This window comes from Pagrus pagrus (assembly GCF_965226575.1).
Source record: "Pagrus pagrus genome assembly, chromosome: 7".
In the NCBI taxonomy this organism is placed as follows: domain Eukaryota; kingdom Metazoa; phylum Chordata; class Actinopteri; order Spariformes; family Sparidae; genus Pagrus; species Pagrus pagrus.
This window is the reverse complement of record NC_140191.1, coordinates 5,807,993-5,826,516: the sequence shown is the minus strand read 5'-3', so window position 1 is coordinate 5,826,516 and position 18,524 is coordinate 5,807,993. Positions and strand designations below refer to the sequence as shown.

Sequence of the window (18,524 nt, the reverse complement as noted above, 5' to 3'; positions counted from 1 at the left end):
TCGGTCAGCCGGTCTGTCCGCCAGCTTGGTCCAGACTGAAATATCTCAGCAACTATTGGATGCTTGTGCCGATGTATTGGTACAAACCTCCTGGGCCCTCACAGGATAAATCATGCTGACTTTTCCTGTAGCGCCACCATAAAGTTGAGGTTTTTCATTTTCAGTGATGTATCTTAACAACTATTAGCTTTATTATTTATGTCCCCTGCAGGATGAGTTGTGATAACGTTGGTGATCCCTCTTCACTTTTCCCTTCGGTGCCAACAGCATGTCAAAAGTCTAATTTATGACCAAATACCTGCAAAACTAATTACATTTCCATCAGCCTCAGCTCTACTTTGACTTTATTGCTAATTAGCAAAAAGGTAAACATTACACCTGCTTAGCCTCGGGGTGTTTGCATGGTCATTGTGAGCTTGTTAGCATTTAGCTCAACGCACTGGCATGACTGTAGTAGTGTAAAGTTTGTATGTGTACAGGTAAACATCTCAATTTCAATGCAGTTTTTCCACCTACCCTCAGCCGTGTGTGATATGGACTAAAGTTGAACTAAAATTGAGGAAGTCAAAAGGTTTATGGCACAGGTGAAATTCCCACGACCTTTCACCTCTGTTAATGTTTAGTGACTTGATAGTTGAACCTTATCAGGAGCTTTTCATTCGGATGCTGTCTGAACTTCACACACAGTTGGGATGTTGTTTTCTAACTATGCGGCTTCAGTTTATTTTTCATAGTTATTTTTGATATCTACAGCTGAGCTATATTGGCAACACAACATTTCCCCTGAGTCATGATGTTTTCCTGACCAACTCTCCTGGCCCCACCAAACATGACCTACAAATGGCTCTCTGGTTTTCCTTCACGCCGGGCCTCGAGAAACTCCTCGCAGCTAAAAAAAGAAGTTGCCCTGACTCTCCTTTCCGAGCGAGCAGACTTCCTCCGTGCTCGTGTCACATGGCGGCTGCTGGACCTCGCAGTAAATAATGTATGTGGCGGTCTGGCCGGTCGATGTGGTGTACACCTGCTCTGCCTATAAACACTATCCGGTATCACAGACTGTCTCCAAGGACGGTCTGTCGAGTGGAAACCGATACAGCCACTCGCTCATTCTTTAATGAGGAAACTTGAATGTGTGAGTCAGAATGCATGAAGTGGCAGCCTCGAGTGAAAAGTGAAGCTTGTAGGTGAAAGAAGCAAATTGCGTTTCTGAGTTCAGTTTCATTTCTTGAGGTGAAAATCAAACCTTTACACCTACCTTGACACTTTGGCACGGTAACTGATATTGATGAAGCATTTTGAAGCCTGTTTTTCTTGCTTGCCGGTGTATTTTTCTACTCTCAAAGGATAAATGTAGATAATGGTTTCGAAGAAGAGAATATTTCAAAGGCAGCTACAGAAGAGTAGTCAGCTCAGATATGAATCTAACTCACCATTTTCATGTAGATATTCAACAATTACACCACAAGAAATCCTTCACAGAGAAAGCAGAAATATGTGAAGGTAGCTTCAGTAGACAAGGATGAAAATACATTTTGAATAAGGGGGCCCAGCTGTTATTAGACGGTTCCCTCAAGTCGGGTCACATTTCAGGAGAAGAGTCCATCTGAACGATTCACTGGTGTCGTACTCACATCTATGTAGGTGGACATTTTCTGATAGGCCAGCGTGGACAAGCCGTGACATGTTTTTAAAAATGTTTGATCCCGTTGACGTTACTTTTCTTTTCTTTTATACGGAGCAAATCATTCACTATTTCCCAAAGAAAAGACAAACTTTGTGTGTGAAAAATTACCAGGGATGCATGATATACAGAATATTGGGCTTATAGCTGCTCCATTTATCGACTATAATGATAATAATTCACAGTTTCAGGGAAAGACAACACGATTGCAATATGTTCTGCAACACACGTTGTACAATGGGATGGAAGAAGTCTCCGAGATTAAACACAACAACTTATGAGAGCTATTAAATCTACATTTTACCCTTAGATGAGCACAAACTACAAGTAATGAACCTTCTTTTTTAAAATAAATGGCTTGTGCATCCCTAAAAATAATAACTACATGTGTTCCACTTGAAGGCAGAAATAGAAATGCTGTAGCTCAACATCTCTAGATGAAGTTTTGGTCTGTGTCTGTTTTTCATGGTTTGGGCTGGACCCCTTATTTAAATGAAGGTAATAGTAGCATACTGGTGTGTGGAAGAACGTGACTTGACCTCAACCCTGGCCAACACCCTTGGGTTTAACTGGAACATCAGCTGTGAGGGCAAGGTTGGACCAGAACAGAGCCAGTTGTCGGACCACACTGTGTGTTCAGGATGGATACAGCTTGAAGGTGGCGTGTAAGGTCCGCCATCATAGAGAGGAGGGAGATGTGATATTGTTTAAATATGGAGATAACAGAGCACATCCTCAGGCAGTCTCTCCAGGAAGTCATTCATAGTGCTTCACTTGGTTGTATACATGTAAAGTGACAGAAATAATTGTCTCAAGAGGAAGTGTGAACCAAACCATGACATCCTCCATTGTTTTGTTTTGGACGACAGTTTTGAAGCCTTGAGTTTGACGTTACGGTCGTCAACATCTTGGATTTTTGGATCCAGAGATAAGGATACCCGGATTGTGTATCAACGCAAAGTAGCCACGCCCCAAAGCAACCGTGCTTTAACGTCTATTTTACTCTAAATGGGACCATAATTTACAAAATGAACATCATGCTGTGTTGAAGAAGACGTGAAACTAGCAATTGAGACCATGAACTCATTATGAAACTGTTTACTGAGGTAATAAATCAAGTTAGAAGAAAGGTTATTTTCTCATAAGCTTATATATATAATCAGACTTATTTTTGCAACCAGAGGGGTCATCTCCTCCTGGCGATTTTAAAGAATGCAGGTTTAAGACACTTCACTTTTCAGGCCTTGAAGCTTCATCCACTATTTATTCTGTCTAAGAAATCTGTCCACATACTTTTGGCCATATGTTTTACCCCCCCCACATTACTTGGCTGGCTAGTTAGCTGCTGTAAATACACACATAAAGTATTGACTGATAGGAACAAATGACAGCCTCTTATCTGTGAATTTAATGGAAATCACTCACTAATGTAGAATAACAGGAGCCAGGTCAAGGTAAAGTTTGAACACCGAAAAGTCCAATATTCCCTTTAAACTAACTTGCAGAACATCACATACTGATGGTATCTACAGAAACAGAGTATCCACAGGAGGTTTTTTTTTCTCCTTTAAGGGGAACAGAACAGCTTTGGCTCTAATGCCACAGAGTTTTACTTGAAAGAGAGTAGATAACGGGCACCGAGGGATACGTAGATGAAAGCGTGAGAAGAGGAGCAGAGAGAAAGATAGGAAGGAAGGGGTCGGGGTTTCGGACCACTCGCAAAAACAATGGTTATCTTTAAATAAAGCTTCAGAAGATGTATTTATGACCCCCTGTTTGGTGGAAAGACTTGTGCAGGGTTGTAAATAAGGGCGTCAGCGGTGTGTGTATTTGTTCAAAGTCAAAGCTTTTTGGCACAGCGGAAGTCCCAACTACATGGATTTGTTTAAGGAAAAAAGGCTGGAACTGGTTGTTTTTTAAAACCAGGGGGTGAAAATGGAGAGTCGGCTTCCTGCCCGTTGCTTTCTGCCTGGTGCCGTCCAATAGCTGACGTAGTTGCTCGGGAGCAGAGGTTGACGCAGCTTGGACTTGTGATGGAAGGAGAGGGGAAGAAAAATAGCCTCGCAACACGACGGCACGTCCTGCTTCCTGTGTTTGTCTCCACTTATTATGTACTTCCTGCATGCAGCCGGGGGTGGGGGAACTGTAAGAGAAAGGAGAGCTTAGGGCCCTACGAGAAGATCCCATCTTTCAAAAGAACACAAACAAAGTGTTACATGGCAAAAACAATGGTACGTGAGGGAAAAGTCAACTTTTAGTCGAGATTCCCTAATAACAGCTGCACAGTCCTTTTGAAATCTCGCCACCCACTGCAGTGGCCTGTAATCATGATGCCTATCCACCAGCCTTTGAAGCAGCTGAACTCCAAAATTACACACACCTATTACCCTTTGAGAAGTTCATCCGCAGTAAAAAGGCTGGCTTCTCTGACCCAGATTCAGCCTGGTTTTCGGAAAGCGAACCCAATTGACGCTCCACTGAATCTAGTTTTATCTCAATGTACCAGCTCTGTCAGAGCCAAGTACTGGTTTTCTTTGTGTCTGTGATAAAGGCCCAGAGGGTCGCTGTGCTGCTAAACTGCCAAAGGCCAGAAAAGTGACCAGAAAAAGAGCTTTGAATCTCTTTCACTCTTTTATAAGAGAGCGGAGAGACTGAATTATATGATCTAACTGCATTTAAACAAGCTCTGACAGTTTTTGATCGCTAAATACAAGTTTGTTCAAGACCTTTGGAGGAAGACGGACCTTTTAATGGTCCATTGTGTTGGATTTAGTGGCATCTATGGGTGATGTTGTACAATGCAACCAACTGAACACCCCTCAAAAGGTGATGAAAACACAACGATTCTTAGTTTCTGGTTATTACGCTTCAATGAAATCATTAATTACCAATATTAGATTCTTTTTCTGCCAATAGATCCTCATAAGTCCTACACTCGGGACCTTTAAGAAAATTGTAATTAAGTATTATTCTCTGTCGGCACATTCAGAGTATTTAATGAAGACTCAGCTCAGTGAAGTTTACAAAATGGGCGATTATAACTACAACTATAAACCCAGATTAAATAAAGCTTCTGCAAGTTGTGTCAAGCAGAGTCCTTATGATACAGTCGGTGATGTCAGGCTTTAAGTCAGAGTAAATACAGTTCACTCTGTGTAGTCTGGCTTTTTAGGATGACTAATGCTCATCAACAGCTGCACTCCTGAAGAAGTTCACACAACATTTTGCTTTTAACATTTTTTGCCCACTTTCAGTTTTTTTGTAAGCACTTCAGCCAAAATTTTAAGGTTCCAGTGAGCGTCAATTTATCTGGATGACTTGACTTTAGGATAAAATTATATCTGCATGCTTAAAGGTGCAATATGTAAGAATTGGCCACCTGTTGAATTCATACTCCAAACAGATAGGGGGCAGCATATCAACGGAGTAACCGCTAACAGCTGCTAACTGTAGCTGCCGTCAACTTGTTGGCAGGAAGTTAGCTCAGTTAGCTGTGAAGCTAGCGGTCCAGCCTGAGAGCTTGGAGCACGGGTGACGTGTTGGTGTTGTTTACAGTGCTAGCAGAGGAGCTTTGGACCACCAGGAGACGGAGGTTTATCTTTTGACTGTTTTGAACTAAAATTCTTGCATATTGCTCCTTTAAAGCTGCACTAATTAATATTTCTATGTAAGTAATGACAACATATGACAACATGTTATGTTAAAGAGCAAACCTCCTGAAAAATAATCACCCATCTCTGCAGTTCATCTAATCTGCACCTTGCATTTTAGCATCTTTTAGCTTATTGTTTTGGTTTCACGGCTTGCAACTTTAGATCACAGCTCTCATCGACCTCATTTCCTGCTGCAACAGTCAGCTGTTTTTAGCCTAAAAAGCTCTGCAGACAGAGTTAGCGACCAGCATTAAGCATTCATGAGTTGGTGGAGACAAAAACAGAGCTAAAAGTAGAGCGTACATTGGACTTACATTAGCCAGGTAGACAGAAACATAACTCCAAATGAAAGCTAATGCTGAAGCTAACGCTGCTCTGTCTCCTGGTTATTTAAAAGGGCAACTGTTTGCGAACACGTTAGCCGCAACGGCTTCATAACTTAATATGATAACTGTTGTGTTTAAAGCCTGTTCTAAGTGGTTGTAAAGAAATCGATAAATAAGCTAACTGCCCTCCACACATACACTCATCTGTGAGAGTCTCCACCTAGTTAACATGGCTTCACTCTGCGATGTCATTAGCCCCTTAAATAAACACAGCTTGCTTCCTGGTTTAGTGGCTGTCGGAGCATTTATTACCTCTCGTTACAAGACTACAGGCCTCTTACTGCTCAAACAGCGTGTCAGGCCTCCTGATAACAACCCAGTGTGAAGGCTGTAGGTCTGAACTGCAGGGCCTACAGGGCTGAATTGAACAGGATACTCAGTTAAACTGGTTTATCTGCATGGGAAGGTCATCTGCAAAGACACAGAGAGAGCAGGAGAGAAGAGAGGGGGTATTGTTCTGGAAATAGCTTCAGGGCTTTGTCTCTCAATGTGTGCGTGTGCTGATGCATGTGTGCATTGATGAGGGTCTGTTTTTGTGTGAGCAGTGTGTTTTCTATGCGAGTCCTTATGCGCATTCTGCCTCTGAAAGGTGACTTGCTGGAAGTGAGTGTTGTGCTATCAACCTGAACATATGCCTATCTCTTTGTTTGTAGTGTGTGTGTGTGTGTGTATAATGGGTGTGCCCAGGTGATGTAGGCTCGCGGGGGCCGGACTTAGCTCCTGCTTCAGGTGTGCCTTTGTGATTTAGAGCCACAAGACGTAGATAGGCACACCGCTCGGACGTAAACACGCAGATCTAGGTCAACTGACAGCGAAATAGGTAACCGTTGGTCAAGTATTGAGCGAGAGAGGAAGAAGAGGGAGCGACAGATGAGAGAAAATGGAGAAAATGGAAATACTATTCGTACCTTTTTCCTGAAGTTTTCCAGAAAGCTTAGGGATTGCTACCTGCCTGGACTTGCCGAAGTAAAGGTAACTTGTGAGACCATTTTTTTCCCCTTTGTGTGTGTGCGTGAGGCTGATATCATGGGAAAGATAGAGTCGCAGGCAGACTTGCGTAGAAGCGAGCAGAGACAGCAGGTAGAATAACAGGTTTGATCTACAGACTTTATAATTCAGCGCGGTACGATCCCCCTCTGAATGCAAGGAGCGCCGGCTTGCTGCATTGACCTTCGATCAAGCCAAGTCAAGGTAATTTGAATGGGGCTAACAGTGGCTAACGTGCTTATTACAACTAATTACACCATAGGATGAACAGGGGGGGAATAGCAGAGCTCAGGCACTGCTGCTGTCTGTGCGGATATGCCTCTTGTCTCTTATATGTGATCTTTGAATTTGCAAATGAGAGAAACCCACAAGTCAGCACATGCAAAATGAATTAAGATATAAGACAGTCATTAGCGTCATGAGCTTGTAAGATTTTCCTCTTTCTGGTGTGTTTGCTTTGAGTATGTTTCCATGGTGTTACTCATGCGTTTTTTGTAGACCGAAAAACTATTGACTCATGACGAGCACATACCGTCTAAAAACGCTGTGGAGATTGCGCCAGACAACCGGGATGACTTCACACAGACTCATGCATATTTTATCACGGAAAGTCAAGGCTGTGAAACCATCAGTGTCAGGAGAAGTGTAAAGTGCTATTGATCGATGTATTACTGAAATGCACTATCTGTGATCCAGATGTAAACAACAGGGCAACACCCACCCACCCACCCACCACCGACAAGTCACAACACAAGACTGTCATACTCATTGTGGGTGACAGCTCCTTCACTGCAACAACTAACACCAGACAACAACCAGATCTGAAATATTTATGTTTTATCATGCTCTTGAAGATTATTTTACATGTTGAGAAACACCAAATGCTGATTTTCCATTATTAACTTAAACTCTGTGTGTATGTATGTGGAAATGTGAGCCTTTAAAAGTGGTGGAAAGGCACTAGGAACCTTTACTTAAGTAAAAATATCATTTTGAACGAGACAACAGGCCCCAACTATACACTGATTTGTGTAGGGGTAATGTAATGTGGTTAAAAGTACAACAACTGCCTCTGAAATGTAGTGAAGTAGAAGTATAAGGTTGTTTGAAATGGAAATACTAAAGTAAAGGACCACTTAACTACAGCACTTGAGTAAATGTACTTGGTTACTTTCCACCTCATCGTGTCTTATAATATTAGCAAACACACTGTAACTTGCGGCTATCGTGGTATCCAAGAGCAGTTTGTGTCAATATGTAGTTGTTGATAAGACCGGGCTCTAACGCTGCCAAGACAAATTCAGAGATATTAATTTAATTTGGTCGTAGGCAGTTTAAATGGAGTAGACTATTAGTGTTCGAGCTCACATGATACTGGGTTTGTGGGGCTTTTGCTGATATACTGGCTGATATTGGCTTTCTTGCAATGATCCTTCAAATGTGGTCATCAAACACTGGTGACACAGATATGTAATAGAGGCAAGATATTTGACTTTATATGAGACTTTATTTGACCCCGAGCATCTTTGTCTGCATTTTGTTCTGTAAGAAAACAGTTTATATCAAACAACATGTCCACCAATACAGATATGTGTGTGATGGCCCATCAGGCTCCAGTAGACTAAACCTACCTGAGAGATAATCAAAAGTCTATTGATTATAGTTTTTTTTTTTGTGTGGGGCCTGCACGATATTTATGAGACTATTCAGCCAAAATTCAGCTAAAACGTATTGCATCTTGTGCGTACCTCGCCCTAAAAGTCCTGAAATATATTTTTTTTATCTTGTGCATGCAACACTCTGTATGACGCAGCTGAATATATTTTTTTTGTATCATTAATAACATTAGTGATGCAAGAATAAAATTCCCTTTCACTATACTTATATTTGTTCCTGTCGTTTTTGGAAATTTCTCTTAAATGTTTGTGGTTCACGGTTCAGCTTTGTTGTCATTATGTAATCCTGGATTGTGCAACATGCAGCTGTCGCCCTCTCCAAGCAACACACACAGACAATCTCAGACTGTAAACAAATATATCTGAAATTAGGATGGAATAAAAGAATAAAATGAGGACAAAGTATATAGACGAAGCATTTAATGAAGAGATAAGAAGGGAAAGCTTATACACATAAAAGTAATATAGTGTAATTTCTGCAGTAAGTTAGAAAGAGTACATGTTGTGTTCAGTGCCTCTTTCTTACAAGACAAATGAATACTTTTGTATTAATTGTATGTTTTGTTTGGATCTCTTCCTCAGGCAGAGCCCTCACCAATGAAGACGACCTGGTACTGTCCTCTGGATCTGGTAAGGCCGGCCGTGTTAATGGGGATAATGTGTCTGTGAGTCAGTACCAGTGTAAAACAGGGTAACTGTGTCAGGGAATTTCCCCCAGGCTAAAACGGGATCGTTGCAGCTCCACGTAGGATGTGAGGAAAGAGTTCAAAGCAGCTTGATTTTATGCCTTTTTTTATGAAACGTACACGGATCCTGGGTGTCTCTTGTTGAACAGATTATATCTCAGTAATTATTTTAATGAGCGAGTCTGTTTAGTTCTGACAAAGTTAAATTTAGTACTTCCTGTGACACCAAACAGCCAAACAGATTATTTATTCTTCCCAAGTACACTTAACCTGATTTCTCTGCTCCACAGTCCACGGTGGTGGAGGAAGAGGAGGATGGAGTGATCTACACAGTGGTGGTCAAACAGCAACATGGTTCCCTCAACAGTCCGATGGTGAGTCATGCGTGACTGACGGAGGCAGGCGACAGAAAAGGCCTCATGCTTGCAGTAACATTAACTTCCTCTCTCGTTCCTTCCTGTCGTCTTCCAGTCGGCGATGTCTCGCTCCCAGTGCGTGAAAGCCGGGACAGAAGAGAAGCTGGTGCTCCACCTCCTCCACTCATTTTCCATGGGGGACTCCTCCTTCGTCACCATCTTCCTCTCCACGTATCGATCCTTCACCTCCACCAAGAGAGTGCTGGACATCCTCTCCGACAGGTAGGAGATGTTTATCCGTGATCGGTGCAGTTGCGTTTGTTTTCAGGCAGGGGTTTAACAAGAAACATCAGGTTAAAGAAGTGGTGTGATCGCAGCCACAGGTGCAACGATGCACGGAAACCACAGCAGCTGTCGGTATCCTGTCGGGCTGTGTGAAGCGATGAGATCTCAGACTGATCCTGTTCTGTGGGAGGTCAGGTGGAGGAAGACGAAAAAAAAGTGAATGGAGGATGTTAGAGAGACTCTGCTCTAATCTATAACAACACGTGGAGTCATCAGTCGTGCCAGCAGCTCTAAGTTCATCACTAACATGCTGATGTTTAGCGGGTGTAATGTTTTCCATCATCACCACCTGAGTTTAGGGTGTTAGCATGCTAACAAATTAGCACTAAGCACAGTACAGCTGAGTTTGTCAGCAATTTTTTATTGTGTTTTTATTGTGTTAAGTCGACCTTATCATGATCTTTTAGTCAAGTTTCAGTTTTAATCACTGAAACCTGACATTTTAGTCTTTTTATAGTCATTATATTGAAGTCAGCCTAAACACATATTTGTTTGTCATTTCAGTCAAACATAGCATACATAAGACTTTATCTCATCAATATCTAATGAAAAACACAGGTCAATGATTATGAATGCAGTTTTGCAGAAAGTGTCAGGTATCCACACATGGAACATGAATCAACAGCTTCTCTTTTTAAACTCTTATAAAACACGGACAGCTGTACAGAAAGTCTTTAAACCTATTTTTGGTCACATGAAGCACATGACACACTCGCCTTTCGAAGATCGGAAATAATACTTAGAGTCCTGACTGTGCTCATTGTTTCGTCTGATGTGGTGCCTGGAGCGGCGGACATGAAACTGATGCACTGACACAAAAAAGGAAAACAGTCCATGATGTTTAATTCTGACAAAAATAGAGATTTTGGAAAAGCTTTTATTTTTTAAAGATCATCAATTACAATTTATTCTGATGGCTGTGTGAATGTTTGAACCAAATTTGATGGTATCAACAAAGTCGGCAGGATTAATCTTTTTGAATGTCCGTACAATATTTTGTGCCACTCCACCGTGTAGGCGTTGAGATATTTCAGTTTGGCACAAAGTGGTGGACCGGCCGACAGACACCGTCATCTCTGCAGCCACACTGCTGGTGTACTAAACGCCGAAGCGCCGTTAAATGTTTACATAGGAGTCGCCAAAAACGCGTCGATCACCTTACTGTACATCTAATTTCCAGTTCCACAAGATAAACAGGTATGAGTTTAGCTTTGCCAGCTAGAGTCTAATTTAAAACAGCAGTTTCTAGATAAATTCCTTCATAATTCAGGAAGCATCTGCATGTCTGTTTAAAATTCCTGCAGCATAATGCAGCAAAAAAGGCTCTTGGTTCTGATATTAAGTCTTTGCTAAATAATGAAGGCTTTTGTATGAAACACCTGTTTGGAAAGTGCTTCAAAAAACACAAACTCGTATCATGCTCAGTTTACCAGCAAACACGAGGACAGCACCTTTCCTGAAAAGCATCCTGAGAAACCATAAATACATTCGTCACAAAGCGTTGGTTTGATTTAAGGCACAGCAGATGCACGTATTTGAAAGTGGATGACGCTGATGCCTCTGAATTTTTTTCTCTTTCTGCTCCACTAACTTTTACTTCTTGTGAACAGATTGGAGAACCCGCCTGGGGAGAGCGAGAGGAGCCAGACGAGACAAGCTTTCAATAAGTGAGTTTTTGAAAACTCGTGACATGTGGTGTGTTTGTGTAATTGTGGAGCTGTGGGCCATATCAGCAGAAGACACCAGAACAAAACCCACCCACAGGAAGTCCAAACCATCTCAATGAGCATAGTTTTGAGTTGGCTGACGAACGGAAAAAGATGCTTTTTTAAATTTTGGAGAATGTAAGCCCTCGTTTAGTCTTACAGACAAGCACCTGTGTTGTTGGGAAAGGTAGCGAACAAATCCCACGGTTCCACCAGTATCATAATTTTTAAGTGTATATTTTTAATTATTATTTCCGATGCCAGCTATCATCTGAATCCCGTGCTTTTCTTAAAGGAGGTCCTTCTTGCTGTCGGCTCTTGCTGTTCAAACAGGCTAACACTCAGCCTCTGTGAAAAGCACACAATCTTGATCCTTTGCATCCACTAAATTATAGACTCATCTCTAAGCTGCTTTTCTTGTCCAAACCCCCTGAGAACGCGATTTCTTGGCAACCTTTTTGATGTGCCGGAAAATATCAATACATTCAATCAATTTCAATCTGAAACGGCTTGTTTATCTGCTTCCGGCAAACTGCACCAGCTCGGGGGTTTAAACCAGGAACGGATGAAAGTCCCATTATCACACCTCCCCCTTTTCCCTTCCCAGTGAAATCTGATGATTGATTTGAAAATTATTCTTGTGACTTACAAGCTATAGGTCGGGACCCGGCTCCTTTTTTGTTCCCCGAACTGAGAACTTTCTGAATGTCAAGTCTGAAAAACAAAAGATTATCAGGAGTAACATCCTCCGACGCTTAATCAGTTTTGAATGTCGGTAAGGAAAGGTAGAAAATGTTCCTTCCTTCAACATTTCTCTCTTATTCCTGCAGAGCGGTGTGTACAGTGTTCAGCACGTGGCTCTCCGAGTATCCCGAAGACTTTAAGAGCTTGGGGGAGCCCTCTCGCCTGCTGCGCCTTGCTCCCCTCCTCCCTCAGGACTCCTCGTCTGCGGCCGACCTCCGCGCTCGCCTCCTCAGGATAGCCGAGGAGCTCAGCGAGAAAGCCCTGCTCCCCGAGGCCCGTAAAGGTCTGTATTTTAAGTGGGATTTAAATGACACTGTTAAGGCCACAATAGATGAGGCTTTTCGTGTGGGAATACGCTTGTCTTCTCAGGGTAAATCGGACCGCTTTAGAAGTTTATTTTTCAGAGCGGTTTTCTGATCTCAAGAGCAGCTAGAAGGTTCAAAATCCTTGAAAATCATTTTACTGAAATATTGTTGTATTGACACAACAGCTTCTCTGCTATGAAAGCCAAACGGTCAAAATCCTTCAGCTTGTTGCTCTAAGGATAGAAATGGTGGTGTGTCCGTTCGTCAATGCAGAATGAAATATTCCATCAACTATTAAATAGACTGCCTTGAAATGTTGTATATTTAAATCCCCCTCGGGATGAACTGTAATAACTCTGGTGATGCTCTGAATTTCGTCTAGCGCCATCAGGGCCGTCAGGGCATAAGGGGGAGAAAAGGGCAGAGCTGTATTTATTGTTGCTTCAGTGAAATGTGGCCTGTTTCATAATTAAAGCCTCCTCTACTGATAATAGTATGAGTCAGTTCTTGTGGGAGGCAATGTCAAAAATGCACCGGAGGCCACATGACATGGCCACATGACCTGAGAAAATGTCTGATCTTAACTAACCACTAACTAATTTTGGAGTGAATTTCCTGGTCATGCCAGGACCTGCACATGACCACGTCTGACACGCTAGATTAGGAGCCCAAATGCAAGACAGATCAGGTGCAAAGGCAAAAAATCTTTGCTGCAATCAGGTTCGGCACAAAGGAGATCAGTCAGCCGAGCAAACACACACAAAGGGATCAGGCGGAGGCAAAAAGTCAGGAACAAAAACAGGGTCAAACACTAGAAAAAGCAATTCACGAGGGGTAAAGAAAAAGCTGGAACGCTTGCTACAGGGAGACATAGATGAACTGGCACTGAAGACGGGGAGCGTGCAGGCTATATACACAGGGGAGGAGAGGATAACCAGGCACAGGGGTAACACATCGGGGATGAGGTAGGAAGGGATCTGAAGCGAGACACCAAAATAAAACAGGAAACAGAAGTGAAAGACAAGAAAAAACAAAGGTGTGACCTGAAGACAGAGGAGACGTGACAGCACATTAATTAGTATGCCAGAAAAGAATGGAGAAGAGAAAGACGGAGCTGGCGACGGCTTTAGACCCAAATAATAATACAATGACCACCTTTATTCAGTTTTCTCAGAAGGCTGCTCCCAGCCAGGCTGCAGAGGCGACGTCGATAACAGCTGAAATATTCAGCATGTGTTTATATGGAAGACGTAGAAAAATCAATTTTTTTCCACGACTAAATATCTGGAGAACTTCTGATATTAATATCGGCCCCAGGTGTACTTGTGTGACAGTAATCAGCAGATGTTTGCACACTAAACTAAGTGGTGGAAATGGTAAACATGTAACCTGCTAGAGGCCAGCATGCTAGCGTTGTCACTGTGAGCTTGTTGCCACGCTAGCGTTAGCATTTAGCTCGACTGCAGCTCTACCAGCGCTGACTCTTAATCTCGCTTCCTCTCATCCTCTAATCTCGAGGTCACGGGTGAAACCTCTTATCTGGAGATAAAGTTATTTTCTCATTAAAATGAGATATTTAGCTTCCTCTGGTTTTCTCGAGATAACTGGATAACTGAGCCGTTATCTCGAGAAAAAGCCACAGTTCTGCGGAACAAAACAACTTCATTATCACTCCGGTCACAGCAACAGCGCCGAGAGAAACTGATTCCTGCAACTCCTGCAGGATTTTTTAAAGATATAAAGTGAATACAAACAAAGGTGCGCCTCATATCTTGAATGCACAGTTTTATTCAACCCTTTGCAGATCAGACCGGTTCCACCAGCCCTTCTCTCAACACATCCAAGTTTGAACCCACCAGCGTCCTGGGATTCCCTGGAGCGCTCATCGCCGAGCAGCTCACCAAGATCGAGACAGTGAGTTATCTCTTTTTTGGCCTCAACATGTTTTTGATGATGGCGAACGTTAACCAATACTCAAAACTTAACCAATTGTTTTTTAGAGTATTTGATTTTTCAATACGCTGTCACTTCTCAGGAGCTGTTTGTCCGTCTCGTCCCGTACCACTGCCTCGGCTCGCTGTGGTCCCAGAGGGATAAGAAAGGGAGGGAAGGCGTCTGCTGGTCCGTCCGGGCCACCGTACGGCAGTTCAACAAGTTGGCCAATGCGGTTTTAGCGTCCTGCCTTTGGCCTACGAAGCTGCGCAGCCAACAAAGAGCTCGACTGCTGGAGAAATGGATCAGCGTGGCCGAGGTCAGTGTGCAAAAAAACCATCACAGCTCTCAAAACGCAGCATCCGATGCCAGTTTTACCAGCGTTTTCATCACGACATGAGACTTTAGCAGGACGTCAGTCTGGGTTTCAAGTCTTCTAAAACCCTCAACTGTGCATTTTCCTACAATAAACCCACATTAATCCCCTAACCATAATCCTATTCTGAGCTCTGACCATGCACATACCAACACAGACTCACGGCCTGCTTGTTTTCTGCTCCGACTATACTAGTAATTTCCCTTTAATCACTAGCTGGGAGCTAATAATAATAAGTCTTTTCCAGAGAGAGCAGCAGCTGCAAATAACAAAATAATGCTCTCTCTAGTCGAGTGCATTTGGCGATCGACCACTTTTGAAGAGATTGTTAAAAAAAAAAAAATCTGCTTATTTTTATGCTGAGAAACAGAAGAGGAAACGCTCCCTGCATGAAAAAAGTACCTACCAGGAATGTGCTGAGTCGAAAGATGTCATGTACGACCGCGAGGCAAACAGCAAAGGATTGAATCTGCTTGAGAATATCGGTATTATACAAGAGAAATGTAGATTAACCGAGTTATGTAACACTGTTATGGTTATTAGGACCAACAATCGCTTCTTTTAAAATATTGAAGAGCTCACAGCAACGACGGGATCTGCTCCAACACACACACACACATAAACACATCCTGTTCTTGGCTGTTATGGTAACAGTTTTATTCCTCAACCAAACCTCTTTATCTGTGAATAAAATGCGGCTCCTTTCCCCTGTACGAAGCACACACACACTCACACACACACTAACATCCTCTCTGGCAAAGCGAGGTATCACTGGTCTGCTGCCAAACTGCCGTCCTGAGCTCGTCCCAGCGTTCTTTGGGGACAAACCTCTTTAGCGGCATACATAATTCAGCACCTCAGGCCGACACTGAGACTTAATACCGGCCAGATCCACACGCACAGGTGTTCTCGGTTACAGTGAGTGCTTATATATGTGTGTGTGTGCATGCTAATGAGCGTATTCTCGCGTGCGTGCTCTCAACAGGAGTGCCGAGCCAGGAAGAACTTCTCCTCGCTGTACGCCATCGTGTCGGCCCTGCAGAGCAACCCCATCCACCGGCTGAGGAGGACGTGGCAGGACACTGACAGGTCTGCAGCCGAACTACTCTCAGTTTAAAGAAGGAAGTAAAGGTCCAGTGTGAAGGATTTAGGGGGATATATTGGAAGAAATGCGATAAAATATTCATGATTTATGCTTTCGTCAGCGTGAAATCAACTGAAAATAAGATTAGTTGTGTTTTCGTTAACTTAGAATGAGTCTTTTATATCGACAGAGGGAGAGGGACGGACCAAACACCGGCTCTAGAGAGCGTTTCGTGTTTTTATTTATATTTCGTAGCAACCACCGCAGGAGAGGGTGAGGAAAAGGGGAAGGTGTTCAGTTGGTTACGATCTGCAACATGACCGCTAGATGCCACTAAATCCTTCGCACTGAACCTTTAAGGTAAAAAGGAAATCATGGCTGTGTTGTCGTCTGCACAGAGGACAATTCTCACTTATCTTTCAACTCTTTCAACTGCCTTTTTTAAGAAAGAGGACAATAAAAGTACAATTCAAACAAAATCAACGCCCAGCAACGATAACCAATGATTAGACAAGCAAACATGTCAATAAGTACGGGACATTTGAACAAATATGCATCGTAACTCAGGTGTAAAGTAGCAGCACTTACTTTCACACCATACTGGGATGTGAAAAAGGTGTTGAAGTGTTGAGCAACTGAGGACTTTTATTGACCTCTGCTGGTGGGAAAGAAATTTCAGCAGTGTCACCTCAGGTGTCCAACACAGATTATAGTCTCATTGATATTATAAATAAAAGATATTTCTAACGGTGTAACAGCCTGTTTGAAGTGACGTCACTGTGCCTGTTAGCTGACAACATGAGTTTCACCTGTGCTTTCTCAAACAGGTAATAGTATAGACAGTTAACATAGAGCAAAGAGGCACAATACCATGATGTGAAATGCTTAGCCTCAAGTTTTGGTATACTACTGTACAAATATGGCTCAACTACGTTACTCCAACCTACAATCAGTCGGAAAAATCATTTCCAGTAAATATTTTATCTTTTCGTTATTTTTCAAGCAGGAATATCGAACAGTCCCTCGTTCCTACTTCTTGATTTTGAGGTTTTTCTGTTTTTCTTCAACTAAGAAAACAGAAAATCTATATTTTATGTGTTTTTCCGGCTGTTTATCAGCAAAAACAAGACATTTAAAGACATCAGCTGGGTATTGTTTACTAATTCCTGCCATTTTATAGACAATCACGATTAATCAATTGATCACATCACCTAAATACCTAAAGCTGACCTATGTATAGTCATTTTATAACTGATGTAATATATATTTGATCACGTTACCCTACACTGGGTGTAAATATGATACTGCTGAGGTGTTGTTAGTAAGAGGAGGACAGTTTCCTCATATCTTCAAACATCATTACAGGAAACATATGTTAACACTTTCTTTATTAAGCACCGAAGCAACCTTGTAAACAAGTCGACCTCACAGAGAAGCAGAAGTAAAACGTCTTTCCCTTCAAACTTTGAAAATGCCACTTCAGCAGTGTTGTTCCCTCGACAAGACATTTTTCAGTCACGACATCGCCTCTGACTCACCGTCACTCTGTTGTTGATATTAAACATGTTTTTACTCACTTTTTCCACCAATCTGTCAGACGCTAGTTTCCAAAAACAACACGTGCTTTTCGTCTTTGCGCTCCTAAACATCTTCATTACATTTGATTAGCTTCATTATGTGAAATATTTAAAGTTATAATGTAAACGATGATCAACTGTAAAACCATTTCACTGTCGACAGGGAGGCAGTGAGGAGATACGAGGAGCTGTCGGAAATATTCTCAGACAAAGACAACTACTCGCAGAGCAGAGAGCTCCTGAAGGAGGTGAGTTTGTAACAAGGCAAAAAACACAGAACGACAATGGAAATGTGATATACTGTGTTTAACAAACAGGGAGCCAGGTCTCTGAATGATGTAATGTAATTTACATTATAGGCCACCTTCGGGGTAAACAGAGCAGGTTCAGTGAGAAATCTGATCCTCTATTGATGGCACACGGAGGCTGGTTTCTACTTGCATCGTGACACAGCGTTAAAAAGCAGCTTTGTTCGCTTTAAAGAGAAAGGTTCAAGTCTGAGTGGCGTGTTTTGTGATACCTTCTCATTTTGTCATATGTGTGTTGTGATAAAACTAACTGGCTGGCTCTTTAGAGGCTGGAAAAGCAGTTTCTCGGGCTGGAAAGCTGCCAGTCTGAACGCTTGTGCAGTTTTCCCGAGTCAGATTTCAACAACTCTGGTTTCTGATGTCTTGAACTTGTTTCGGGCCTATTTTTACTCAGATCTGTGATGTTCTTGGCTGCTGTTGGAGGCTTTTACCGCTTATCTTTTTAACCGCCTTGCTAGAAAAATCTTCAAAGATACTCTTTCTCTCCGAACCCTCTCCCCGTCACCACAAACACTCTGAGTTTATGTCTGTGTGTATAATGCGTAGCGGTGCGCCGTGGATGCATTCAGAAAGAGAGAGAGACACAGCAGGTCTTGGTTTTGAGCTCAATTATCTCTGCTTGACTCAGTGGGATCACAGTTTTGGACCTGATTTTGAGAAATGACTGTTTAATGTATGAGCTCGTCCCCGTGGAAAGCAAAATGTCAATACTCTCCCTGCCT

At 42.4% G+C, this 18,524-nt stretch overlaps 1 protein-coding gene across 2 annotated transcripts in view; it reads left to right on the top strand.

The window, feature by feature from the left end:
• The window catches only part of rgl2 (ral guanine nucleotide dissociation stimulator-like 2), a 32,897-nt gene that overhangs the window by 5,085 nt on the left and 9,288 nt on the right, over window positions 1-18,524 (top strand). The window contains exons 1-10 of one of the 2 annotated variants that reach the window (XM_084358135.1): window positions 6,532-6,692; window positions 8,966-9,013; window positions 9,360-9,443; window positions 9,541-9,707; window positions 11,381-11,437; window positions 12,307-12,503; window positions 14,330-14,439; window positions 14,561-14,776; window positions 15,819-15,922; window positions 17,658-17,742. In XM_084358135.1, coding sequence (XP_084214261.1) covers window positions 6,591-6,692; window positions 8,966-9,013; window positions 9,360-9,443; window positions 9,541-9,707; window positions 11,381-11,437; window positions 12,307-12,503; window positions 14,330-14,439; window positions 14,561-14,776; window positions 15,819-15,922; window positions 17,658-17,742 — 1,170 coding nt within the window. In that variant the 5' untranslated portion in view covers window positions 6,532-6,590. Of the gene's footprint in view, window positions 1-6,531; window positions 6,693-8,965; window positions 9,014-9,359; window positions 9,444-9,540; window positions 9,708-11,380; window positions 11,438-12,306; window positions 12,504-14,329; window positions 14,440-14,560; window positions 14,777-15,818; window positions 15,923-17,657; window positions 17,743-18,524 lie in introns of those variants that run through there. The other variant, XM_084358134.1, reaches the window with a different exon arrangement.